Raw genomic sequence first — 18,511 nt, 5'->3', positions numbered from 1 at the left:
GTGATAGATGAATGGATAAACAAGATGTGGTATATGTATACAGTGGAATATTAGTCATGAAAAAGAATGAAATTTTTACCATTTGCAACAACATGGATGAACCTAGAGAGTACTACTCTAAGTGAAATAAGACAAAGACAAATTCCATATGACCTCACTTACATGTGGAATCTAAAAGACGAAACAAACAACAAAACAGAGACAGACTCATAGATACAGAGAACAACTGTAGTTGCCATGGGTTTGGGGTTGGGGAGTTGGGCAAAATAGGCTAAGGGAATTAAGAGGTACAGACTTCCAGTTATAAAATAATTAAGTCATGGGGATGAAATGTGCAGCATAGGGAATATAGTCTATAATATTGTAATAACTTTGTATAGTGATATATGGCTACTAGGCTTATCATGGAGATCAATATGTAATGTATATGTGTAGAATCACTATGTTGTAAGCCTGAAACTAACATAATATTGTATGTCAACTATACTTCAGTTTAAAAACATAAAGAAAAAAATAAACCTATGTTATGTTCTTCTAGAACAAAAAATTTCACAATTTGCATGGAAACACTAAAGACCCCGAATAGCCAAAGCAATCTTGAGAAAGAAAAACATAGCTGGAGGAAACAGGCTCCCGGACTTCAGACTATACTACAAAGCTACAGTAATCAAGACAGTATGGTACTGGCACAAAAACAGAAATATAGATCAATGGAACAGGATAGAAAGCCCAGAGATAAACCCACTCACGTGTGGTCACCTTATCTTTGATAAAGGAAGCAAGAATATACAATGGAGAAAAGACAGCCTCTTCAATAAGTGGTGCTGGGAAAACTGGACAGCTACATGTAAAAGAATGAAATTAGAACATTCCCTAACACCATACACAAAAATAAACTCAAAATGGATTAGAGACCTAAATGTAAGGCCAGACACTATAAAACTCTTAGAGGAAAACATAGGCAGAACACTCTGTGACATAAATCACAGCAAGATCCTTTTTGACCCACCTCCTAGAGAAAGGGAAATAAAACCAAAAATAAACAAATGGGACCAAATGAAACTTAAAACCTTTTGCACAGCAAAGGAAACCATAAACAAGACGAAAAGGCTACCCTCAAAATGGGAGAAAATATTTGCAAACGAAGCAACTGACAAAGGATTAATCTCCAAAATATACAAGCAGCTCATGCAGCTCAATAACAAAAAAACAAACAACCCAATCCAAAAATGGGCAGAAGACCTAAATAGACATTTCTCCAAAGAAGATATACAGATTGCCCACAAACACATGAAAGGATGCTCAAAATCACTAATCATTAGAGAAGTGCAAATCCAAACCACGAGGTATCATGTCACACCGGTCAGAATGGCCATCATCAAAAAGTCTACAAACAATAAATGCTGGAGAGGGTGTGGAGAAAAGGGAACCCTCTTGCACTGTTGGTGGGAATGTAAATTGATACAGCCACTATGGAGAACAGTATGGAGGTTCCTTAAAAAACTAAAAATAGAACTACTGTATGACCCAGCAATCCCACTACTGGGCATATACCCTGAAAAAACCATAATTCAAAAAGAGTCATGTACCACAATGTTCATTGCAGCACTATTTACAGTAGCCAGGACATGGAAGCATCCCCAGTGTCCATCGACAGATGAATGGATAAAGAAGATGTGGCACATATACACAATGCAATATTACTCAGCCATAAAAAGAAACAAAATTGAGTTATTTGTAGTGAGGTGGTTGGACCTAGAATCTGTCACACAGACTGAAGTAAGTCAGAAAGAGAAATGCTAACACATATATATGGAATCTAAAAAAAAAAAAAAAAAGGTTCTGAAGAACATAGGGGCAGATCAGAATTAAAGACACAGACATAGAGAATGGACTTGACATGGGGAGGGGGAATGGTAAGCTGTGACGCAGTGAGAGAGTGGCATTGACATCTATACACTACCAAATGTAAAATAGATAGCTAATGGGAAGCAGCCGCATAGCACAGGGAGATCAGCTAGGTGCTTTGAGACCACTTAGAGGGTGGGATAGGGAGGTTGGGAAGGAGATGCAAGAGGGAGGGTATATGTGGATATAGCAGATTCACTTTATTATACAGCAGAAACTAACACACCGTTGTAAAGCAATTATACTCCAATAAAGATGTTTAAAAAAAAAAGAAAGCTATGTTCTTGATGCTGCAAAACTAGTTGTTTAGTTTTTAAGTATCAAATCTTGGCCAGCTGGTTAAACTATAGCTTAAACTATAACGTCAATACCAGTTTACTTTAAGGTCACAGATCTGAACTGAATAATGTTAAATAGCTGTTAACAGTGTTAAAAAGACAATGCTAGTGTTTTGCAGTTATGTATTGTTTTTCATCCGGAGCGTCCAGTTGAACAGTGGTTTTCTAGCTATGTTCTGTCAAGCCCCAGGGCTGCTGTGCAGTTTAAAGTAGGGTTGGGGAGGTTCAGCATGTTGGGCTCTTTCTTATCATCCTCATCCAATGTCTTCAGTTATATATTCTGTACAGAATTCTATGTAAGATTTCCCCTTGTTGGGGGTGGGTAGTTTATATTGTATTTTAAAAGTTTGGAGACAGTTGCATCCTGGCAGTTATTCTTGTGCATTTAAACCTATTTGATGTTCTTTTTTCACACTGTTGCAGGAATCTGATAAAATTTTTTTGAATCTTTGTGCTGGAATCTTGGATCTGTAATTTATATAAACACTATTTATCTGCCTCTTTGCCTTTCTCCTCCCACCCTTTTTCTGGCTTATGGGCATTGTTGAGCGTCTACTTTATGCGCCCACAATATAGGATTTTGGCCCTGTACTATTCACAATAAAATCCTTAAATCCACAGCAGATAGATTTCCCAGAGACATTTCCACTTAAATTTCTAAAAATAAAATTGTGTGCTTTACCTTTTTTTTTTGCGGTACGCGGGCCTCTCACTGTTGTGGCCTCTCCCGTTGCGGAGCACAGGCTCCGGACGCGCAGGCTCAGCGGCCATGGCTCACGGGCCCAGCCGCTCTGCGGCATGTGGGATCCTCCCGGACCGGGGCACGAACCCGTGTCCCCTGCATCGACAGGCGGACTCTCAACCAGTGTGCCACCAGGGGAGCCCTGCTTTACCTTTTAAAAATATTTAGAATAAGGGAAGTTTTACTTACACAAATGATTTATGCCTATCTTCAGCGTGAAGATGAAGTACTTTTCAGGATGCTGGATTAAAATTTCTGAAAACTAGAAAGTTGGGAGCTAAAAAACAGTATAGCTGGGATACATAGCCTAAAAAATCATCCAAGTTCTAGGAGCTATGTACTGCAGGTCCATGAGACAGTTGCTAAAATGGTCTTATTGGTATGTAACTCAGTAGATAAAGCATAGAAGGAAACTTTGAGATTAACTATATTTAGTTGAGTCTTTTAGCTCAGGGAGTGTCCAAAAGTTGATGACGGAACAAATCCTTCCTCCCCTCCACACACCTTTTTCCTGAAGGAACAAAATTCTACAATTCTCTTCTCCCCACTCCTTTCCTCACACAGGTAAACATTTTTGTGGTCAATTTGAATCATTGGAATGTGTGTGATTTTCATGAAAAGGATGTTAAAACACAATAATTAACTACATGAAACATGTTTGGCGGTGGGGAGAGAGGAAAATTTGACCTGGAAATTTAAGTGATTTAGTGACTTTTAAAAAATTTTAATTTCTGCACTTCTGTAAGAAATAAAATAAGGCACTATAGTTCCTTTTTCCTATGTTTTAAATAAGAGATAAATCCAGTTTTCCTATATGATGAGTCATGGATATAGTTAAACTTCTGTACAAGTAGGTAGAATAATGCAGCTGTCTTTTCAGTAGGTAGGCAGCGTCTCTTCTCCATCCATCCATAAACATATCCATCATTATAATATCATACAGATTATTTTCACTGCCATAAATTTCCTCTGTGCTCTGCCTATTCATCACTCCCCTGCCTACCCTCCCCATAATCACTGATCTTTTTATTTTCTCTATTGTTTTCCCTTTTCCAGAATGTTGTATAGTTGGAATCATACAGTATGTAGCCTTTTCAGACTGGTTTCTTTCACTTAGTAATATGCGTTTAAGACTCCTTCATGTGTTTTCATGGCTTGATAGCTTATTTCTTTTTAGCATTGAATAATATTCCATTGTCTGGTTATAGCATAGTTTACTTATCCCCACACGTACTTGGTTGCTTTCAAGTTTTGGCAATTATGAATAAAACTGCTTTAAACATCCATATTCAGGTTTTTGTGTGGACATACATTTTCAAACTTCTTTGGGTAAATGCAAAGAAACACAATTGCTGGATTATATGGTAAGAATATGTTTTGTAAGAAAACATCAGACCGTCTTCCAAAATGGCTGTAACATTTTGCATTCTCACCAGCAATGAATGAGAGTTCCTGTTGTTCCTTATCCTCGCCAGAATTTACTATTATCAGTGTTCCAGATTTTGGCCATTCTAATAGATATGTAATTGTTGTTTTAATTTACGTTTCCTTGGTGACATATGATATAGATCATCTTTTCATATATAATATTTGTTTGCCATCTGTATTCAAGTCTTTGGCCTATTTTTTAATGGAGTTGTTTGTTTTCTTGTTGAATTTTAAGAGTTCTTTTTATATGTTATATAACAGTCCTTTTATCAGGTGTGTCTTTTGCAAATATTTTCTCCCAGACCTGGCTTTTCTTCTCAATCTCTTGACATTGTCTTTCACAGAGTAAAAGTTTTCAATTTTAATGAATTTCAGCTTATCAGTTATTTCTTTCAGGGATTGTGTCTTTGGTGTTGTGTCTATAAAGATATTGATCTCGGAGAGATAGCGGTGAGCGGTCCTGAAGAGAGATCTTAGTTTCCTGGCCAGGAATTGAACCTAGGTAGTCTGGATGAAAACCAGGAATCCTAGCTGCTAGACCACCAGGGACTAGAGGCTAGAAGCATTGTGCCCTGGCTGTAACCCCCATTGAAGGCAAGAATGTTTCAAGGAGGCAAAAACTGTAAAAACAGGTACAAAGTTTATTATTAGAGAAACAGCATATCATGTGGGAGAGCACACAGAGAAGCAGTTTATTTAAGACAGAAGCAAGGCAGAAATACACACCAGGAGAGGAGTGCGGTCATCCTGAATGAGGAGTGCAGTAAGTCAGAAGTTAGGCATAAATACACACCCAGAGAGAAAGAGTATGTGCGTCCTGTCTAATGAGGAGGAGTGCAGTAAAGAGTTGATTTAAATCCTTTATGTAGGACAGTTCTTCCAGGTCTTTGTTTACCTTTGGCCAGTTATCTTGTTTCTTTTTTCACACCTGACTGGTCCTAGGACCCTCCCCAAGATGCGTGCGCAACTTTTTGCAAAGATGGATCCCACTGCAGAGGCCTGTGGGGATATGTCCACACTTATTATGGGGTGGTGCCCCCTCTCTTTTGGACCCCCAAGGAGCCTTCCTGCACATATGCAGACAGGGAAGTTTTCCTTGACCTCAGGACTGGTCATCTTTTTACTTCAGCAGAGCTCAGCTTTTGCCACTAGCTTTGTCCTTGGAGTGGCTGGGTGAGAACAAAGCTTCAATTTTACTTCACTTGCAGACACCAGCTGTCCAGCCCAGGGGTCCATCTGTCTCCTACCTCAGTAGGTCCTCTATCTCCTACTGTCCCCAAAGTCATCTATGTTGTCTCCTATGCTGTCTTCTAAGTGTTTTATAGTTTTCATTTTACATTTATGTCTATGATCCATTTTAGCTAATTTTTGTGGAGAGTGTAAGGCCTTTGTCTGGATTCATTTTTTTGCATGTGGATGTCCAGTTATTCCAGCACCATTTGTTGAAGAGACTATCTTTGCTCCATTGTATCACCTTTGCTCTTTTATCAAAGATCAGTTGACTATATTTATAAAGGTCTATTTCTGGGCTCTGTATTCTGTTACAGTAATCTATTTGTCTGTTCTTTTGCCAGTACTACACTGTCTTGATTACTGTAGCTTTATAGTAAATCTTGAAGTTAGGTAACATCAGTCATCCAACTTTGTTCTTCTCTTTTGATATTGTATTGGCTATTCTTAGTCTTTGCCTCTGCATGTAAACTGTAATTTGTTGATATCCATAAAATAACTTGATGTTTTGATTGGGATTGTGTTGAATTCATAGATAATATTGGGAAGAACTGACATCTTGACAGGATTGATTCTTTCCATGAACATGGAATATCTCATTTATTTAGTTTTTTAAATTTCATTCATCAGAGTTTTGTAGTTTTGCTCATATAGAGCTTGTACATATTTTGTTAGATTTATACTTAAGTGATTTATTTAGGTGTTACTATAAATAGTATTGTGGGGGTTTTTTTTTTTTTTTTTGACAGTATGCGGGCCTATCACTGTTGTGACCTCTCCGTTGCGGAGCACAGGCTCTGGACGCGCAGGCTCAGTGGCCATGGCTCATGGGCCCAGCCGCTCTGCGGCATGCGGGATCTTCCCAGACTGGGGCACGAACCCGCGTCCCCTGCATCAGCAGGTGGACTCTCAACCACTGCGCCACCAGGGAAGCCCATAGTATTGTGTTTTTAATTTAAATTCCACATGTTTATTGTTGACATATAGGAAAGTGATTGACTTTTATATATTAACCTTATATCCTGCAACCTTGCTATAATTGCTTACTAACTCCAGGAGATTTTTTTTTTTTTGGTTGATTCTTTCAGATTTTCTACATAGATGATCATGTTATCTGTGGACAAAGACAGTTTTATGACTTCTTTTCTGATCTGTATACCTTTTATTTCCTTTTCTTGCCTTATTGCATTGACAAGGATATCCAGTGTGACACTGAAAAGGAGTGGTGTGAGGAGACATCCTTGCCTTGTACCTGATCTTAGTGGGAAAGTATCAAGTTTCCCCCCTTTAAGTATAATGTTAGCTGTAAGGTTTCTGTAGATCGTCTTTACCAAATTGAGAAAGTTCCCCTCTATTCCTAGTTTTTATCATGGAAATTTTTTTTATCATGAATGGATTATATATTTTTAATGAGCTAATGCTATATGTATTTATGGAAGTAAAACTCAGTTTCATTTTAGTTTTCCTTATTCATTGATTATTCTTTTACCTTTTCACTGTTACCAGTTGTTAATTTGTGTGTTTCTAGGCTCAGCTTGCCAATCGGAAACAAAAATTAGAGTCTGTGGAGCTGTCCAGCCAATCGGAAATTCAGCACCTGAGCAGTAAGCTGGAGCGGGCCAATGACACCATCTGTGCCAATGAGTTGGAAATAGAGCGCCTCACCATGAGGGTCAATGACTTGGTTGGAACCAATATGACTATTATGCAAGACCAGCAGCAAAAAGAAGAAAAATTGAGGGAATCTGAAAAACTGTTAGAGGTATGTTTTTAAATTGTAATATACTGTAACTGAGGAAATGTGTGTTTTAAGAGAGACTAATGAACCTGGAACTAGGTTCCAAAATCTATGGTTTCTTCCCTACTCTGTAGCCAATATATATTGATTTAATAACAGGATCAGATATTAATAACAGGCCTTATTAATATGGTGCCTGTTAGATAACTTACAGTTTGATTCCCTGGCTACGTTTTCTCATGAAATAGAAAAATTTAATAACATCTGACTTTTTTTCTGAGTATTTTTGCAGGTTCTGCAAGAAGAAAAGAGAGAATTGAAGGCAGCTCTTCAGACTCAAGAAAATTTCATGTGTGAGACAAGAATACAAAAGGAGAAGCTACAAGCAAAATTAAAGGCAACTGACACTCAACACAAAGTAGAGACCATAAGGTATATTTAATCTTAAATATTATTAATCTTAGCCATGGGGTGGTTTAGCATTAAGCACCATTTTTAATATTGCATAGTCATAATTTTGTGTTTGATCATATTATGGGTTTTCTTATTCAGTGTTAATTTCTGAGTTAAATTTTTATATCTTTAGAAAGTATTGTATGATTAGTTTTTCTGCCTACAGTTTGAGTCCCCTAACCAAGAGACTCTGATGTTTAGAAAGTGAGGAACCCTTTTGTCAATCCATACCCTTGCCAAAACTGCAAACGTGAAAGGAATTACAGTCTACGTCTCCTGGGAGGCCTCCCTTCCTTGGTAGAACAGGTCATGTTTAGTAGCTGCTTATCATCAATAAGCCAGCTATTGAGATAGCCCTTTAAAAAATTCCTAAAGTTAATTTTGCTTCTATGTATGAATTGTTGCTCTGAAGTTTATAATTTAAGTCTGGTGCACATTTCTGTTTTTGTCTATAACTTTTCAGTTTCTTTGACTCAAGGTATCAAGTGTCAACAAGGTGAATTTTGCCATTTTGTCTTTTTCCCTTGAAAAACAGGCCAAATCCCAGTTGAGAAAGGAGTAGACTGTTGCTGACTTTTTTAGAAGCATCATCTCTGCCTCTTTACTCGCCCAGTTTTTTGTTTTGTTTTGTTTTTTCGTAAATCAGGAAACAAACTGAAGAGTTCTGAAGAGTTTCATTACCAAAAAGAGTTGGGAAATATGAACTGGCTGTGTGTTGCTTTTGTTTGCAAAGATACAAGGCGTTTAACAGTCCTTCTGTGTCTTCCCATAGGTCACTGGAGGAGTCTCAGGCAGAAAGGAGGTATGCCTCTCAAGGGCAGGGAGACTTAGAGAATGTGCTCTCCCGACTGGATTTTACCCACACTAGTGAAGAACTTCTGCAGGCAGAAGTGACTCGTCTGGAAGTCAGGTACGTAATTACATACATTTCAGAAACACTCAAATTGTTAGAAACTATTTTCAATCATCATATTGATAAAGTAAGCTAATATAACAAGTGAAAAAATTTTTTCCTCTCTATCATTCACAAATGGCCTAACTTCTTATTTCATTGAGATTAAAGGAGAACTGTAAATCTCAGTTAAAGGAGAACTTCCTAATATTCTTACCACCAAACCTACCAGTCAGCCTGCAATCTGTCTGTGTCCTTAATCTGTTAGAGTGAATGAATCAGTGGATGATGTCTGTGCTCCGAAGACTCCACTTACATACTGATTCTACAGCTTCTCCTTTTCTCTTTTACATCATCAAGTTTTTAATCTCTGCTAAATCATTTCCACTAGTATAAAATATGTTTTAATATTCCTCATCTTGGGAAAAAAATGAAAATCCTCCTTTAATTCTATACGCCTGTCAAGTTCTTTCTGTATTTGTCTGCTGTCCTTTAAAACCAAATTCTTCAAAAGAGGTGTCTCTATTGACTGACTGTACATCTTCACATTTCTCCTGTGCAGAAGGCCTTCAGTTAGGCAGCCTTTCCCCTCTACCAGCCACATCACTGGAGCTGCTCTTGGGAAGATCTCCCTGGACACATGGTGCTCCTTCCTTCTGTGCTGAAATGCTGTTGATATTTCCTAGTGTGTTGATTGAATCCTGACTTACGCTATACCATGCCCAGCTCACTTGTATCACCATACTGTGAATTTTTTTATCATCCCGCTGAACTTGCTGATTGGGAAGAGTTTGATATTTTGTTTAAACGTAAATCATGGTCATTTGTAAAGTAGTATTTTCTGCTGTGTAGAAGATAAAAATAAAATAAACTGTTAGCCTTTAGGCAAACAGATAACCAAAAAATTGCTGTTTTACCCTTTTAAGTACAGTAATAAGTTTTTTGTCCTATCTTTAAGTAATATATCTTTTATTTCTGTTTTTGCAAACCACTAAATATTTTCTTTACATATTAAATATACATGCATACACACACAGAGTTTTTGCTTTATTTCTTTCTCACCTTGGAATACTTAAGATATTCTTAGTTGTCATTACTGAGGTATATTTGCATACTTTAGATTGAATAAAGTAAAAGCTTAGTATTCTTATTGACATTAGAACTAATATTTACATTTTTTATCCTGATTTTCCATTGATAGACTTTTTAGTGATCTTTTACATGTTTTGCTGTGCTCTCAGCAGGCCCTGAAGGCTTGCCTCTTGTTTCTGACACACTGCCTCTTGCATTGTGACCTGGTACACTTTAGTCTCTTTAGGCCTCGATTTTCCCATCTGTAGATAGGACAAGATTATCTGATTTTCTTCTCGCTCTACCTCAATGTTTGACACACTGTAGTCACATTCTAAGTACCAAATAAATAAGCATTCTAGGATTTTTAGAAATAGGTAAAGTTGGAATAAATGGATACAAATACCAGTGTTCAGTAGTAAAACAAAGACTTTCAAAATTATTTTTCTGTATCAAAAGGCAAGTAGAAAAATGAACCCTTTTAGACAGCTTATTTGTGTTGTTCAGTTTGAACAGAATATTCCCTGAAACAGGAACTGTAGGAATTTAAGTGATTGTTTCTGTGTTGTTGTATTGTAGAGATGGTATTTTTGAACGATAGCTTATCTGGTAAGTTGGCTGTGTGGGTGAAACAACCTAGATAGTTATTAAGCCTGTATTGAACAGTCTGGAACCAAATGATGCAGGGCATAAGGGTATGGTGGGCAAGGTTAGAGGGAGGTAAGAAGTAAAAGACATTATTTTAATCATAGAATTTGTGGTTCGAGAAACATAATATGCACATTAAAGGACCTAAGAGCAATTTAAAGTGAAAATTCTAGAAAATGTCTACATTCAAGCTCTAACAATTGAAAATAGACTGTTTTTAAGGTAATTAAGGAATGAGGGTCAGTGTGGCTCTATCCAGGTAAATGTTGATCTGACTCTTGAAAGGGTGTTGACTATCCATTGCCTGGTAGGAGGGGAAGGTGCTGTGTGGTCAAGGGGATGGTGTGTGAAGAGACAAGAAGTCAGGCTTAGCAAATGGCACATGGCAGACAGTAAAGCCTAGCAATTTAGCGGCAAAAAGACTTTATTAGTAGATATGAGCTGTGAGATAAGAGAGGTATGGTGCCCCTGAGGTTCTTGTATCTGATGAGTGATTGATTCTTAAGTAAGGGTGACAAGTTGGAAACTCTTTGAAGAAGATTCTTTTGGCAGCTGTGTGTAGGATGGGATTGTAATTAAGTTGGTGAAGACTGAGATTATGATGCAGCTCCTGTACAACTAGAGAGAAAAAAACTACCTAAGTTGCTATAATCTTGAGAATTTTGTAACCAGTAATATTCTAAGCAGAGAGAAAGAATATAGGTAAACACAGAACTCAAAAGTATCTCCAGAAGTGTGAATTGGATTTAGCTGCCTCCAGTGATAAGGAAATCAGAAATGAGTTTTATTTTGGGGTGGGAGGTGATGTTTAAGGGTATTTCTTGGACATCAAGAAGGTAAGGTTAGATAACTCAATTTGTGGGTTTCAGGGTTTTGTTTTATTTTAAATATGTGACCTTAATTTTGTCATACAGCTTGGAATCTGTGAGTACGACATGTAAACAGCTGAGCCAAGAGCTAATGGAAAAATATGAAGAACTAAAGAAGATGGAAGTGCATAACAATGAGTACAGGGCAGAGATTAAGAAGGTAAAGGTCCGCATGCCTGGGATCGCAAAGCCCTTTGTGTTTATGGACTGAGCTGTGGGTTGAGAGGTTACAGGAATTATTTTTAATGAGAGAAAAATGTAACCCAGAGGCCATTTGATGCTCACGAGTAGAGAGTACCTGGAAGGTGCTTAGGAGAGTGTCTTTCTGTGTCATCCCCAGGGATGCCGTGTAAGTATTTTCAAGAGAGTTGAAGCCTGCCCCTTTGAACTCTACAACGTTATTTTAAATGTGCCTTGATGAAAAGTTTTCTAGAAGCTACGCACCTTCTTGCTTGCACAAGCACATGAACATATTATATGAGCTGGCATTTAATATTTTCTTACTGACCAAAGGTGGTGATGGATGTGTATTCTCTTCTGTGCTGTGGGTAGTTATATCCTCATTGGCATTTGAAGTGTGCAGAGTTTGTCTCTATGTTAGTGGGCCCTGGCTGTCCTGTTTGTTGACTCATATTTTTTATTACTTCTTTGAGATTACTACTAGCCCCTTTCTTCCTCTTGCCTTTCTGTTGTCTTCTGTGGACCAGGAAACTATATAAGCAAAATTTTTAGATTTGCAATTAGAAAAAGAATGAAGGTGACAGGTGCTGTCCTCTAAACAATGTGGCTTCGACTTTGATACTGGTTCTCAGCATTTGAGTAAGGCATCTCTCCCTGTTTTGAAATCTAATAGGTAATTGTGGGTATAACCACCTGACCTTCAGTACAGATATGCAGCTTGGTAAATTGCTAATTTTCTGCAGATTTAATCAGGGAAAAATTCATGTCTTGAGGTAAGGTAAAAATTGCTTTATTATTATATTTTTCTATCTAACATGTCTTCTCTTAATTTTTAATGCCTTCTATTTCTTTGTAGTTGAAAGAACAGATTTTGCAGGCTGAACAGAGTTACAGTTCTGTACTAGAGGGAATGAAGATGGAGATCTCTCAGCTAACTCGAGAGTTACATCAGCGAGATATCACTATTGCTTCCACCAAAAGTTCTTCCTCTGACATGGAGAAGCAACTCAAAGCAGAGATGCAAAAGGCAGAAGAAAAAGCAGTAGAGCACAAGGTGAAACTAGAACAAAAATTCTCTTTATTTGAAGTTTGTTTTTTAAATTTATTTATTTTTGGCTGCATTGTGTCTTTGTTGCTGTGTGCAGGCTTTCTCTAGTTGTGGTGAGCGGGGGCTACTCTTCATTGCAGTGCACGGGCTTCTCATTGCAGTGGCTTCTCTTGTTGCAGAGCACAGGCTCTAGGCGTGTGGGCTTCAGTAGTTGTGGCACGCGGGCTCAGTAGTTGTGGCTTGCGGGCTCTAGAGCTCAGGCTGAGTAGTTGTGGCGCATGGGCTTAGTTGCTCTGCGGCATGTTAGATCTTCCCGGACCAGGGCTCGAACCCATGTCCCCTGCATTGGCAGGTGGATTCCCAACAACTGTGCCACCAGGGAAGCCCCTGAAGTTTGTTTTTGAAGATTCAATTTATTAAAGGTATATTCCATAGTAGTTAATTTAGTAAATTTTTATTAGCCCTCTTCTTCAGGCTAAGGGTAGGCTGGTTAACAAGCAGTCTAGTGGAGATTGGTGGGAGGTGAGAGTAGATGAGACAAGTGAAGAGACCCTCTCTGTGGCGTGTAGGGTGTGTATTAAGGCTGTGCCACGTTCGCTGTGACAGACCAGAGTTCAGACAGGGCGAGTGGTCAGGGATGAGACTGGAAAGCAGTGACCTGCTCCTGAAGGGCCTGCCCACCCTGTGCAGGAGTAAAAGGTCTCTGTGGTTGTCGTGTGGAGAATAAGTGAGGAGGCAAAGAGACTCGGATGCTGTCACAGCAGCGAGACTGTGGCCCGAGCACTGCGCCAGGGAGGCAGAGGGAAATGGATGCATTCTGGAGAAAATCGACTGGGCTTTGTATTTGATTGGACCAGGAGAATGAGTTAGACAGAGTTAGGAGAAGATGTCACTCAGGATTCTGGCTTGGGCAACTGAATAGGAAGTGATGCTCTTTAGTGAAATACAGAAAAGATAGGGAGCAGGTTTGAGGAGGATAATGAGTTTGTATAAAGGGTACATAAAATGGGCAAGCTGGGACACTGGTTTGAGATAAAGGCTGGACTTCCATATGGAAATATCTAGTAGTCAATTCCACAGAAGGCCTGGAGTTCAAGATTAAAATCAAGGTAAGACATTTAGTTGTGGAAATCTTTGCATGAAGTTGGCATTTGAAACCCTGAGAGACTTTGCTATTATAGCGAGAAGGCATAGAGTATGAAGAGGAGAGACTTGCACCAAACTTAGGTATCTACTCATTTAGGGTAAAAAGGTGTTGGAATGGAGCTAAAAAGAAAAGTAGCAATAAGGAAGGAAATCAGGTAGTTTTCACAAAGGAAGTAGGAAGGCAGGGAAGGAAGGAATCTTTTCAAGTAGGAATGGCTAAGCAGAAAAGCTAAGGAGAATGAGGACTGAAAATAAGTTTTACTGCCTTGTGAAAGGAGTGCAGTCCACATGATGCTGGAGGTGGAGGCCAGTAAGAGGAGTGCTGGGGGTTACCAGTGCCTGATTCATCTTCTTAGAATAGTATTCTAATTGCATGCATATGAATTCATGTTGAAACACCTTTTCAACAACCTTTCAGAAAGTATTTGTATATATGAATGAAGAATGTGACCTCGCCTAATGAAAATTACATGTGGAAAAATTTTATAAGATGCGCTTGATTTATTTGTTACATTTATTTGTTTTTTGCTTTTCCCTTCTCAGGAGATTTTGGCTCAGTTGGAGTCACTCAAGTTAGAAAATCATCGTCTTTCTGAAATGGTGATGAAATTGGAATTGGGTTTACATGAGGTACATAAATAGAAACTTAAGTTTTTCTACTATCCAAGCCTTTAAAGAAATCACTTTGTAAATACTGATATTGTAAAGAGAAAGTTAAGATCAAACTATGAAACAATCCTTCTGCAAAAACTTTCTCAAATGAAAAGAAGTCAAGACAGTGATGGGAGTGAGCAAAATATGACTCTCCACTCCAGCAATTGGAAGATTTAAAAAAATATTATGTATGTGATAAAATACATAATGTGTTCTTAATAGGGAGAATGTATGTAAAGGGCTTAGCATAGTGTCTGGCATTTAGTAAATATACAATAAATGTTTGATGCTGTTATTATTATTACTGAAATTATTGTGTTCACAATATCTTTTCATTATAAAGTATATGATCTTTTAAATAGTTTGGTTTTAGTTATATTTCTACAAGATATAGTTCATTTCATCAAATAGTCTAGAATCTTTTATGTTCAGAGTATTTTACTAGACAACGTAATGGACACAAAGATGAATTAAGGTAAGATTCTTGCCTTTACAAGGTTGAGGGTAATCTAGTAGGGAGGATAAGAAATGTAAACAAACTGCTGTGAAATCAGAGAACATGATCAGCTACAGTGAGTTATAAACTGTGTGGATGCTCCTTGAACTATTTTGTTATAAAATCTATGTAATTTTCAAAATGACCCATCTGATCTGACCCATCTTTTCTTGATGTAGGTCAAATGCCCAGAGATTGTAGAAATTATTTTTTTCTGTATTTCCAGAGAGTGTGTGCCTCCAAAGATTCATGGTGACACAATGCCCCTGTTTGCTCCTAAGTAGTTTTAGTTCCACACTCATGGATTATGGAGGCTGTGGTGGCAGAACATGCAAAAAACTACATGAATACGTTATTTCAGCTAAAAGAAAATACGGGGGACCATTTTTATAATATTTTGAGAGGGTGAGACTCTCTTAGCGTCACAAAACCATAAAGAATTTTACAACATAAGGAATTTTACAACATAAAAATATAAAATTTCTGGATGACAAAAGACCCCATTAAAAAAGACTAATAGACTAGAGGAAAACAATCTATTAACAGATAAAAGGTTAATATAAAATATTAATATGTAAGGATTTCCTGTAAAGATAATAAAAAGATTGGAATCCAGTAGAAAAATGGGTAAAGGACATAAATAGATAATTCATAGAAGTAATGCAAAAATCCAGTAATGAAGAAAAGCAGTTACACCCCTCTAATAATCAAAACAAAAGAAATAAATATTCTTTTGTTTATTGGCTTGGCAGTGATTTTTTAAATCCAGTATAGCCAGTGTTGGCAGGAATATAGAGGAACAGGCTCTTCAGTGCTCTGTTAATGAGAAAGTGAATTGACATAGCTATTCTAGAGGGCAATTTAGCAATATCCATTAAACTGTATGTAAATACATGTAGCCTATAAAGTCCTGAGTCATGTGCTTTTCTGATTTTGATCATCATTGTTTTCCAGAAAGGTCGTATCAGTTTGCATTCCCAAAGAACCCATCCTGTAGGAGCAAAGGCATAAAAATGGTCATTTCAGTGTTGTTTGCAATATCCAAAATTTTGAAAAAAACTAAATGTTAATCTATAGAGGGATGGTTAATCATGACTTTCTATACTAGGAAATATTATGCCATCATTTAAGGTGGCAGATGAATGTGCACATCTAATCTCGCTCCCTCCCCAAATCCCTCTAAAACTATAATGAAAGGATTTTTTTTTTTTTTTTTAAAGCACAAACCTACAAGGATTGAAAAAGTGGGAGAGGAGACAACAGCTAAACATTTTGTAAGGGGGAAGATGGAAGGAAGGAAGGAAGGAAGGGAGGGAGGGAGGGAAGAAGGGAAGAAGAGAAGGAGGGAGGAAAATGACTTTATATGCCCTGATTTAACCCAGTACTAAGCTAGTGGTGGAGAAAACCTAGAACCAATCTGATTTGCACCACAGAATCTTCAGAAGGCTCAGGATTTGGCAATAGCTGATTGACAGAATCTTATCTTATGCAGTGATTACCTATTCATATTTAATAGTTGGGAACTCTCAGGGGTGCGTAAGCCAGACTATGACCAGAGAATCTGTTCAGCTTAATTTCTCCTGAAACCTCTATCTAACAGTGGTGATAATGTCCTTTCTTTACACAGCAAGGTGTGTGCTTGCTATGCACTTTTTATATTACCTTCCACATTCATTTATCTGTAATTGTTGATAGTAAAATAATAAATTTGAGAAAAAATTAAAAGATGCCTGCCTGGCAAAAGCAAACATTATCTTCTTTTAAAAAGTATATTTAAATGACATCAGAAATCAGACTCTGGCGGGGGAGAATCCTGTTAGCAGTTTATACTTCCTCTGGTTTTGAAGTTACACACAGTGTAAACATGGTGTACGTATTAAGAACAATTATTAGAAAGTGCCGTTTTGCATTTTACCTTGGAGGAAGGTGATATTACTTTTACAAATGAATATTTTAGCTAAATAACTTTTAATAAAAGTATCTAATATCTTAATAGTAAAAGCAATAGCTCTGATAAAGTATTTACCACAGTAAAAATAAAAATTGACAGTAGTTTATAGTTTAACTCCTATGTCCTGCAAATTTTTTTTTGAGATTTTAGCATTTTGTAACTTACTGTCAGTGCTAGAACAGATAGTTAAATGGTTTTATTTTAAGATTTATTTTTTTGCTAGGTACATTCTGTTTGTCAAACCACTGTTTACCAGCTTATTTTCGGAAAGTTCTTTATAGAAAAGACCAAGCTAAACATCGAATTAAATTCCAAAGAAGATAACCATAATTTTTCAGAATGCTAATGAAAATATTTTGTCATTAGAAGAAAATGGTCCAGACCTCTGTCTTTTTAGGTACTGTATTACCAGGAAACACCTAGAATTGAAGAACAATAAATAATCACAGAATTCAGACCAGATCAGAGTAGTCATACCTACCTTATCCTTGAATACTGCCTTATCATGTCCAAATTTATTTCACATACCAGAATAGGTGCCAACATTACGTAAAACTCTTTAAGACCAGAGAGTTGTTTATTTAAAAGTTGTCCCTGCCAGCCAGAATTCCTTTTCAGAGCCTTATGTCCAAATTTCTTTCTTTGAAATAGGTCTTTTGATTTTCTTCCACAGGTGTTCTGGGGCTATTCAACCTGCTCTTTCCTTTTTTTTTTTTTTTAATCAGTAGCTTTGTTTTTAAGTTAAAGCGTAGTTGTATAATTGTATAGTATAGTTACAATATTATATTAAAGTGTACAACATGATTCAGTATTTTTATAGATTATAGCCCATTTAGAGTTATTGTAAAATAATGGCTTTATTTCCTGTGCTGTACAATATATCCTTGTGGCTTATTTATTTATACATATACATGCATTTGTACCTCTTAAACCCCTACCCCTATCTGGTCCCCCCCCTCCCCTCTCCCCATTGGTAAACCACTAGTTCTGTTTCTGTTTTGTAATATTCATTTGTTGGTTTTATTTTTTAGATTCCACATCTAAGTGATAACATACAGTATCTGGATTTCTCTTTCTGACTTATTTCACTGAGCTCAACGTTCTCTTTCTTGAGGAAGAATCCATGGCTGCTATTTTCTTTCTTTTTCCCTGTTTTTGATTCTCATCCGTAGCTTTCTTCCATCCTAGTTCCAGCTTTCCTCCAGTTCCTTGGATATTCCTTGGCACATCAGGGAAGCCCATTGTGCTCCTCGTTTTCTGCCCCTATTCACTGTAAGAAACAGAACGTTGTTTCTCTTTTAGGGGACCAAAACCAAATCTTCACTTTTTCCTGAGTAAAGCCATAGATTAACTAGTCATAGCTGAAAGTAATTTTCCAACAGCAGTATCACAGATTACAAGTTATTCTTGTATAAAGTAAGTGACTCTAGTATTCTTTTTTATTAGGCAAAAGAGGTTTCACTAGCAGACCTCCAGGAGAATTATACTGAGGCATTAAATAAATTAGTGTCTGAAAATCAACAACTACAGAAAGATTTGATGGATACCAAAGCTCAGCTGGAGATTTCTACTCAGATTTGCAAAAAAAAACCAGGACAGGATCTTTAAACCAACACACAGCAGAGTACCTGAGTTCAAGAACATGGAGTTCAAGTAAAATTTCTTCATAGTTTATTTAAAATATATATCTTTATAATATAATTCTCATTTCTTTGAGGA

The 18,511-nt window shown here is 37.2% G+C and overlaps 1 protein-coding gene across 1 annotated transcript in view; it reads left to right on the top strand.

The window, feature by feature from the left end:
- The window catches only part of CEP63 (centrosomal protein 63), a 73,934-nt gene that overhangs the window by 52,124 nt on the left and 3,299 nt on the right, over window positions 1-18,511 (top strand). The window contains 8 exon segments of the mRNA XM_019934200.3: window positions 7,175-7,408; window positions 7,677-7,816; window positions 8,610-8,747; window positions 11,363-11,477; window positions 12,354-12,551; window positions 14,235-14,321; window positions 18,239-18,391; window positions 18,393-18,445. Of these exon segments, the coding sequence (XP_019789759.2) occupies window positions 7,175-7,408; window positions 7,677-7,816; window positions 8,610-8,747; window positions 11,363-11,477; window positions 12,354-12,551; window positions 14,235-14,321; window positions 18,239-18,391; window positions 18,393-18,445 (1,118 nt within the window).

The sequence above is a fragment of the Tursiops truncatus genome, chromosome 4 (genome assembly GCF_011762595.2).
Source record: "Tursiops truncatus isolate mTurTru1 chromosome 4, mTurTru1.mat.Y, whole genome shotgun sequence".
Lineage (NCBI taxonomy): Eukaryota > Metazoa > Chordata > Mammalia > Artiodactyla > Delphinidae > Tursiops > Tursiops truncatus.
Note: the sequence above shows the minus strand (reverse complement) of the source record. Positions and strands in the feature narration are given on the sequence as shown.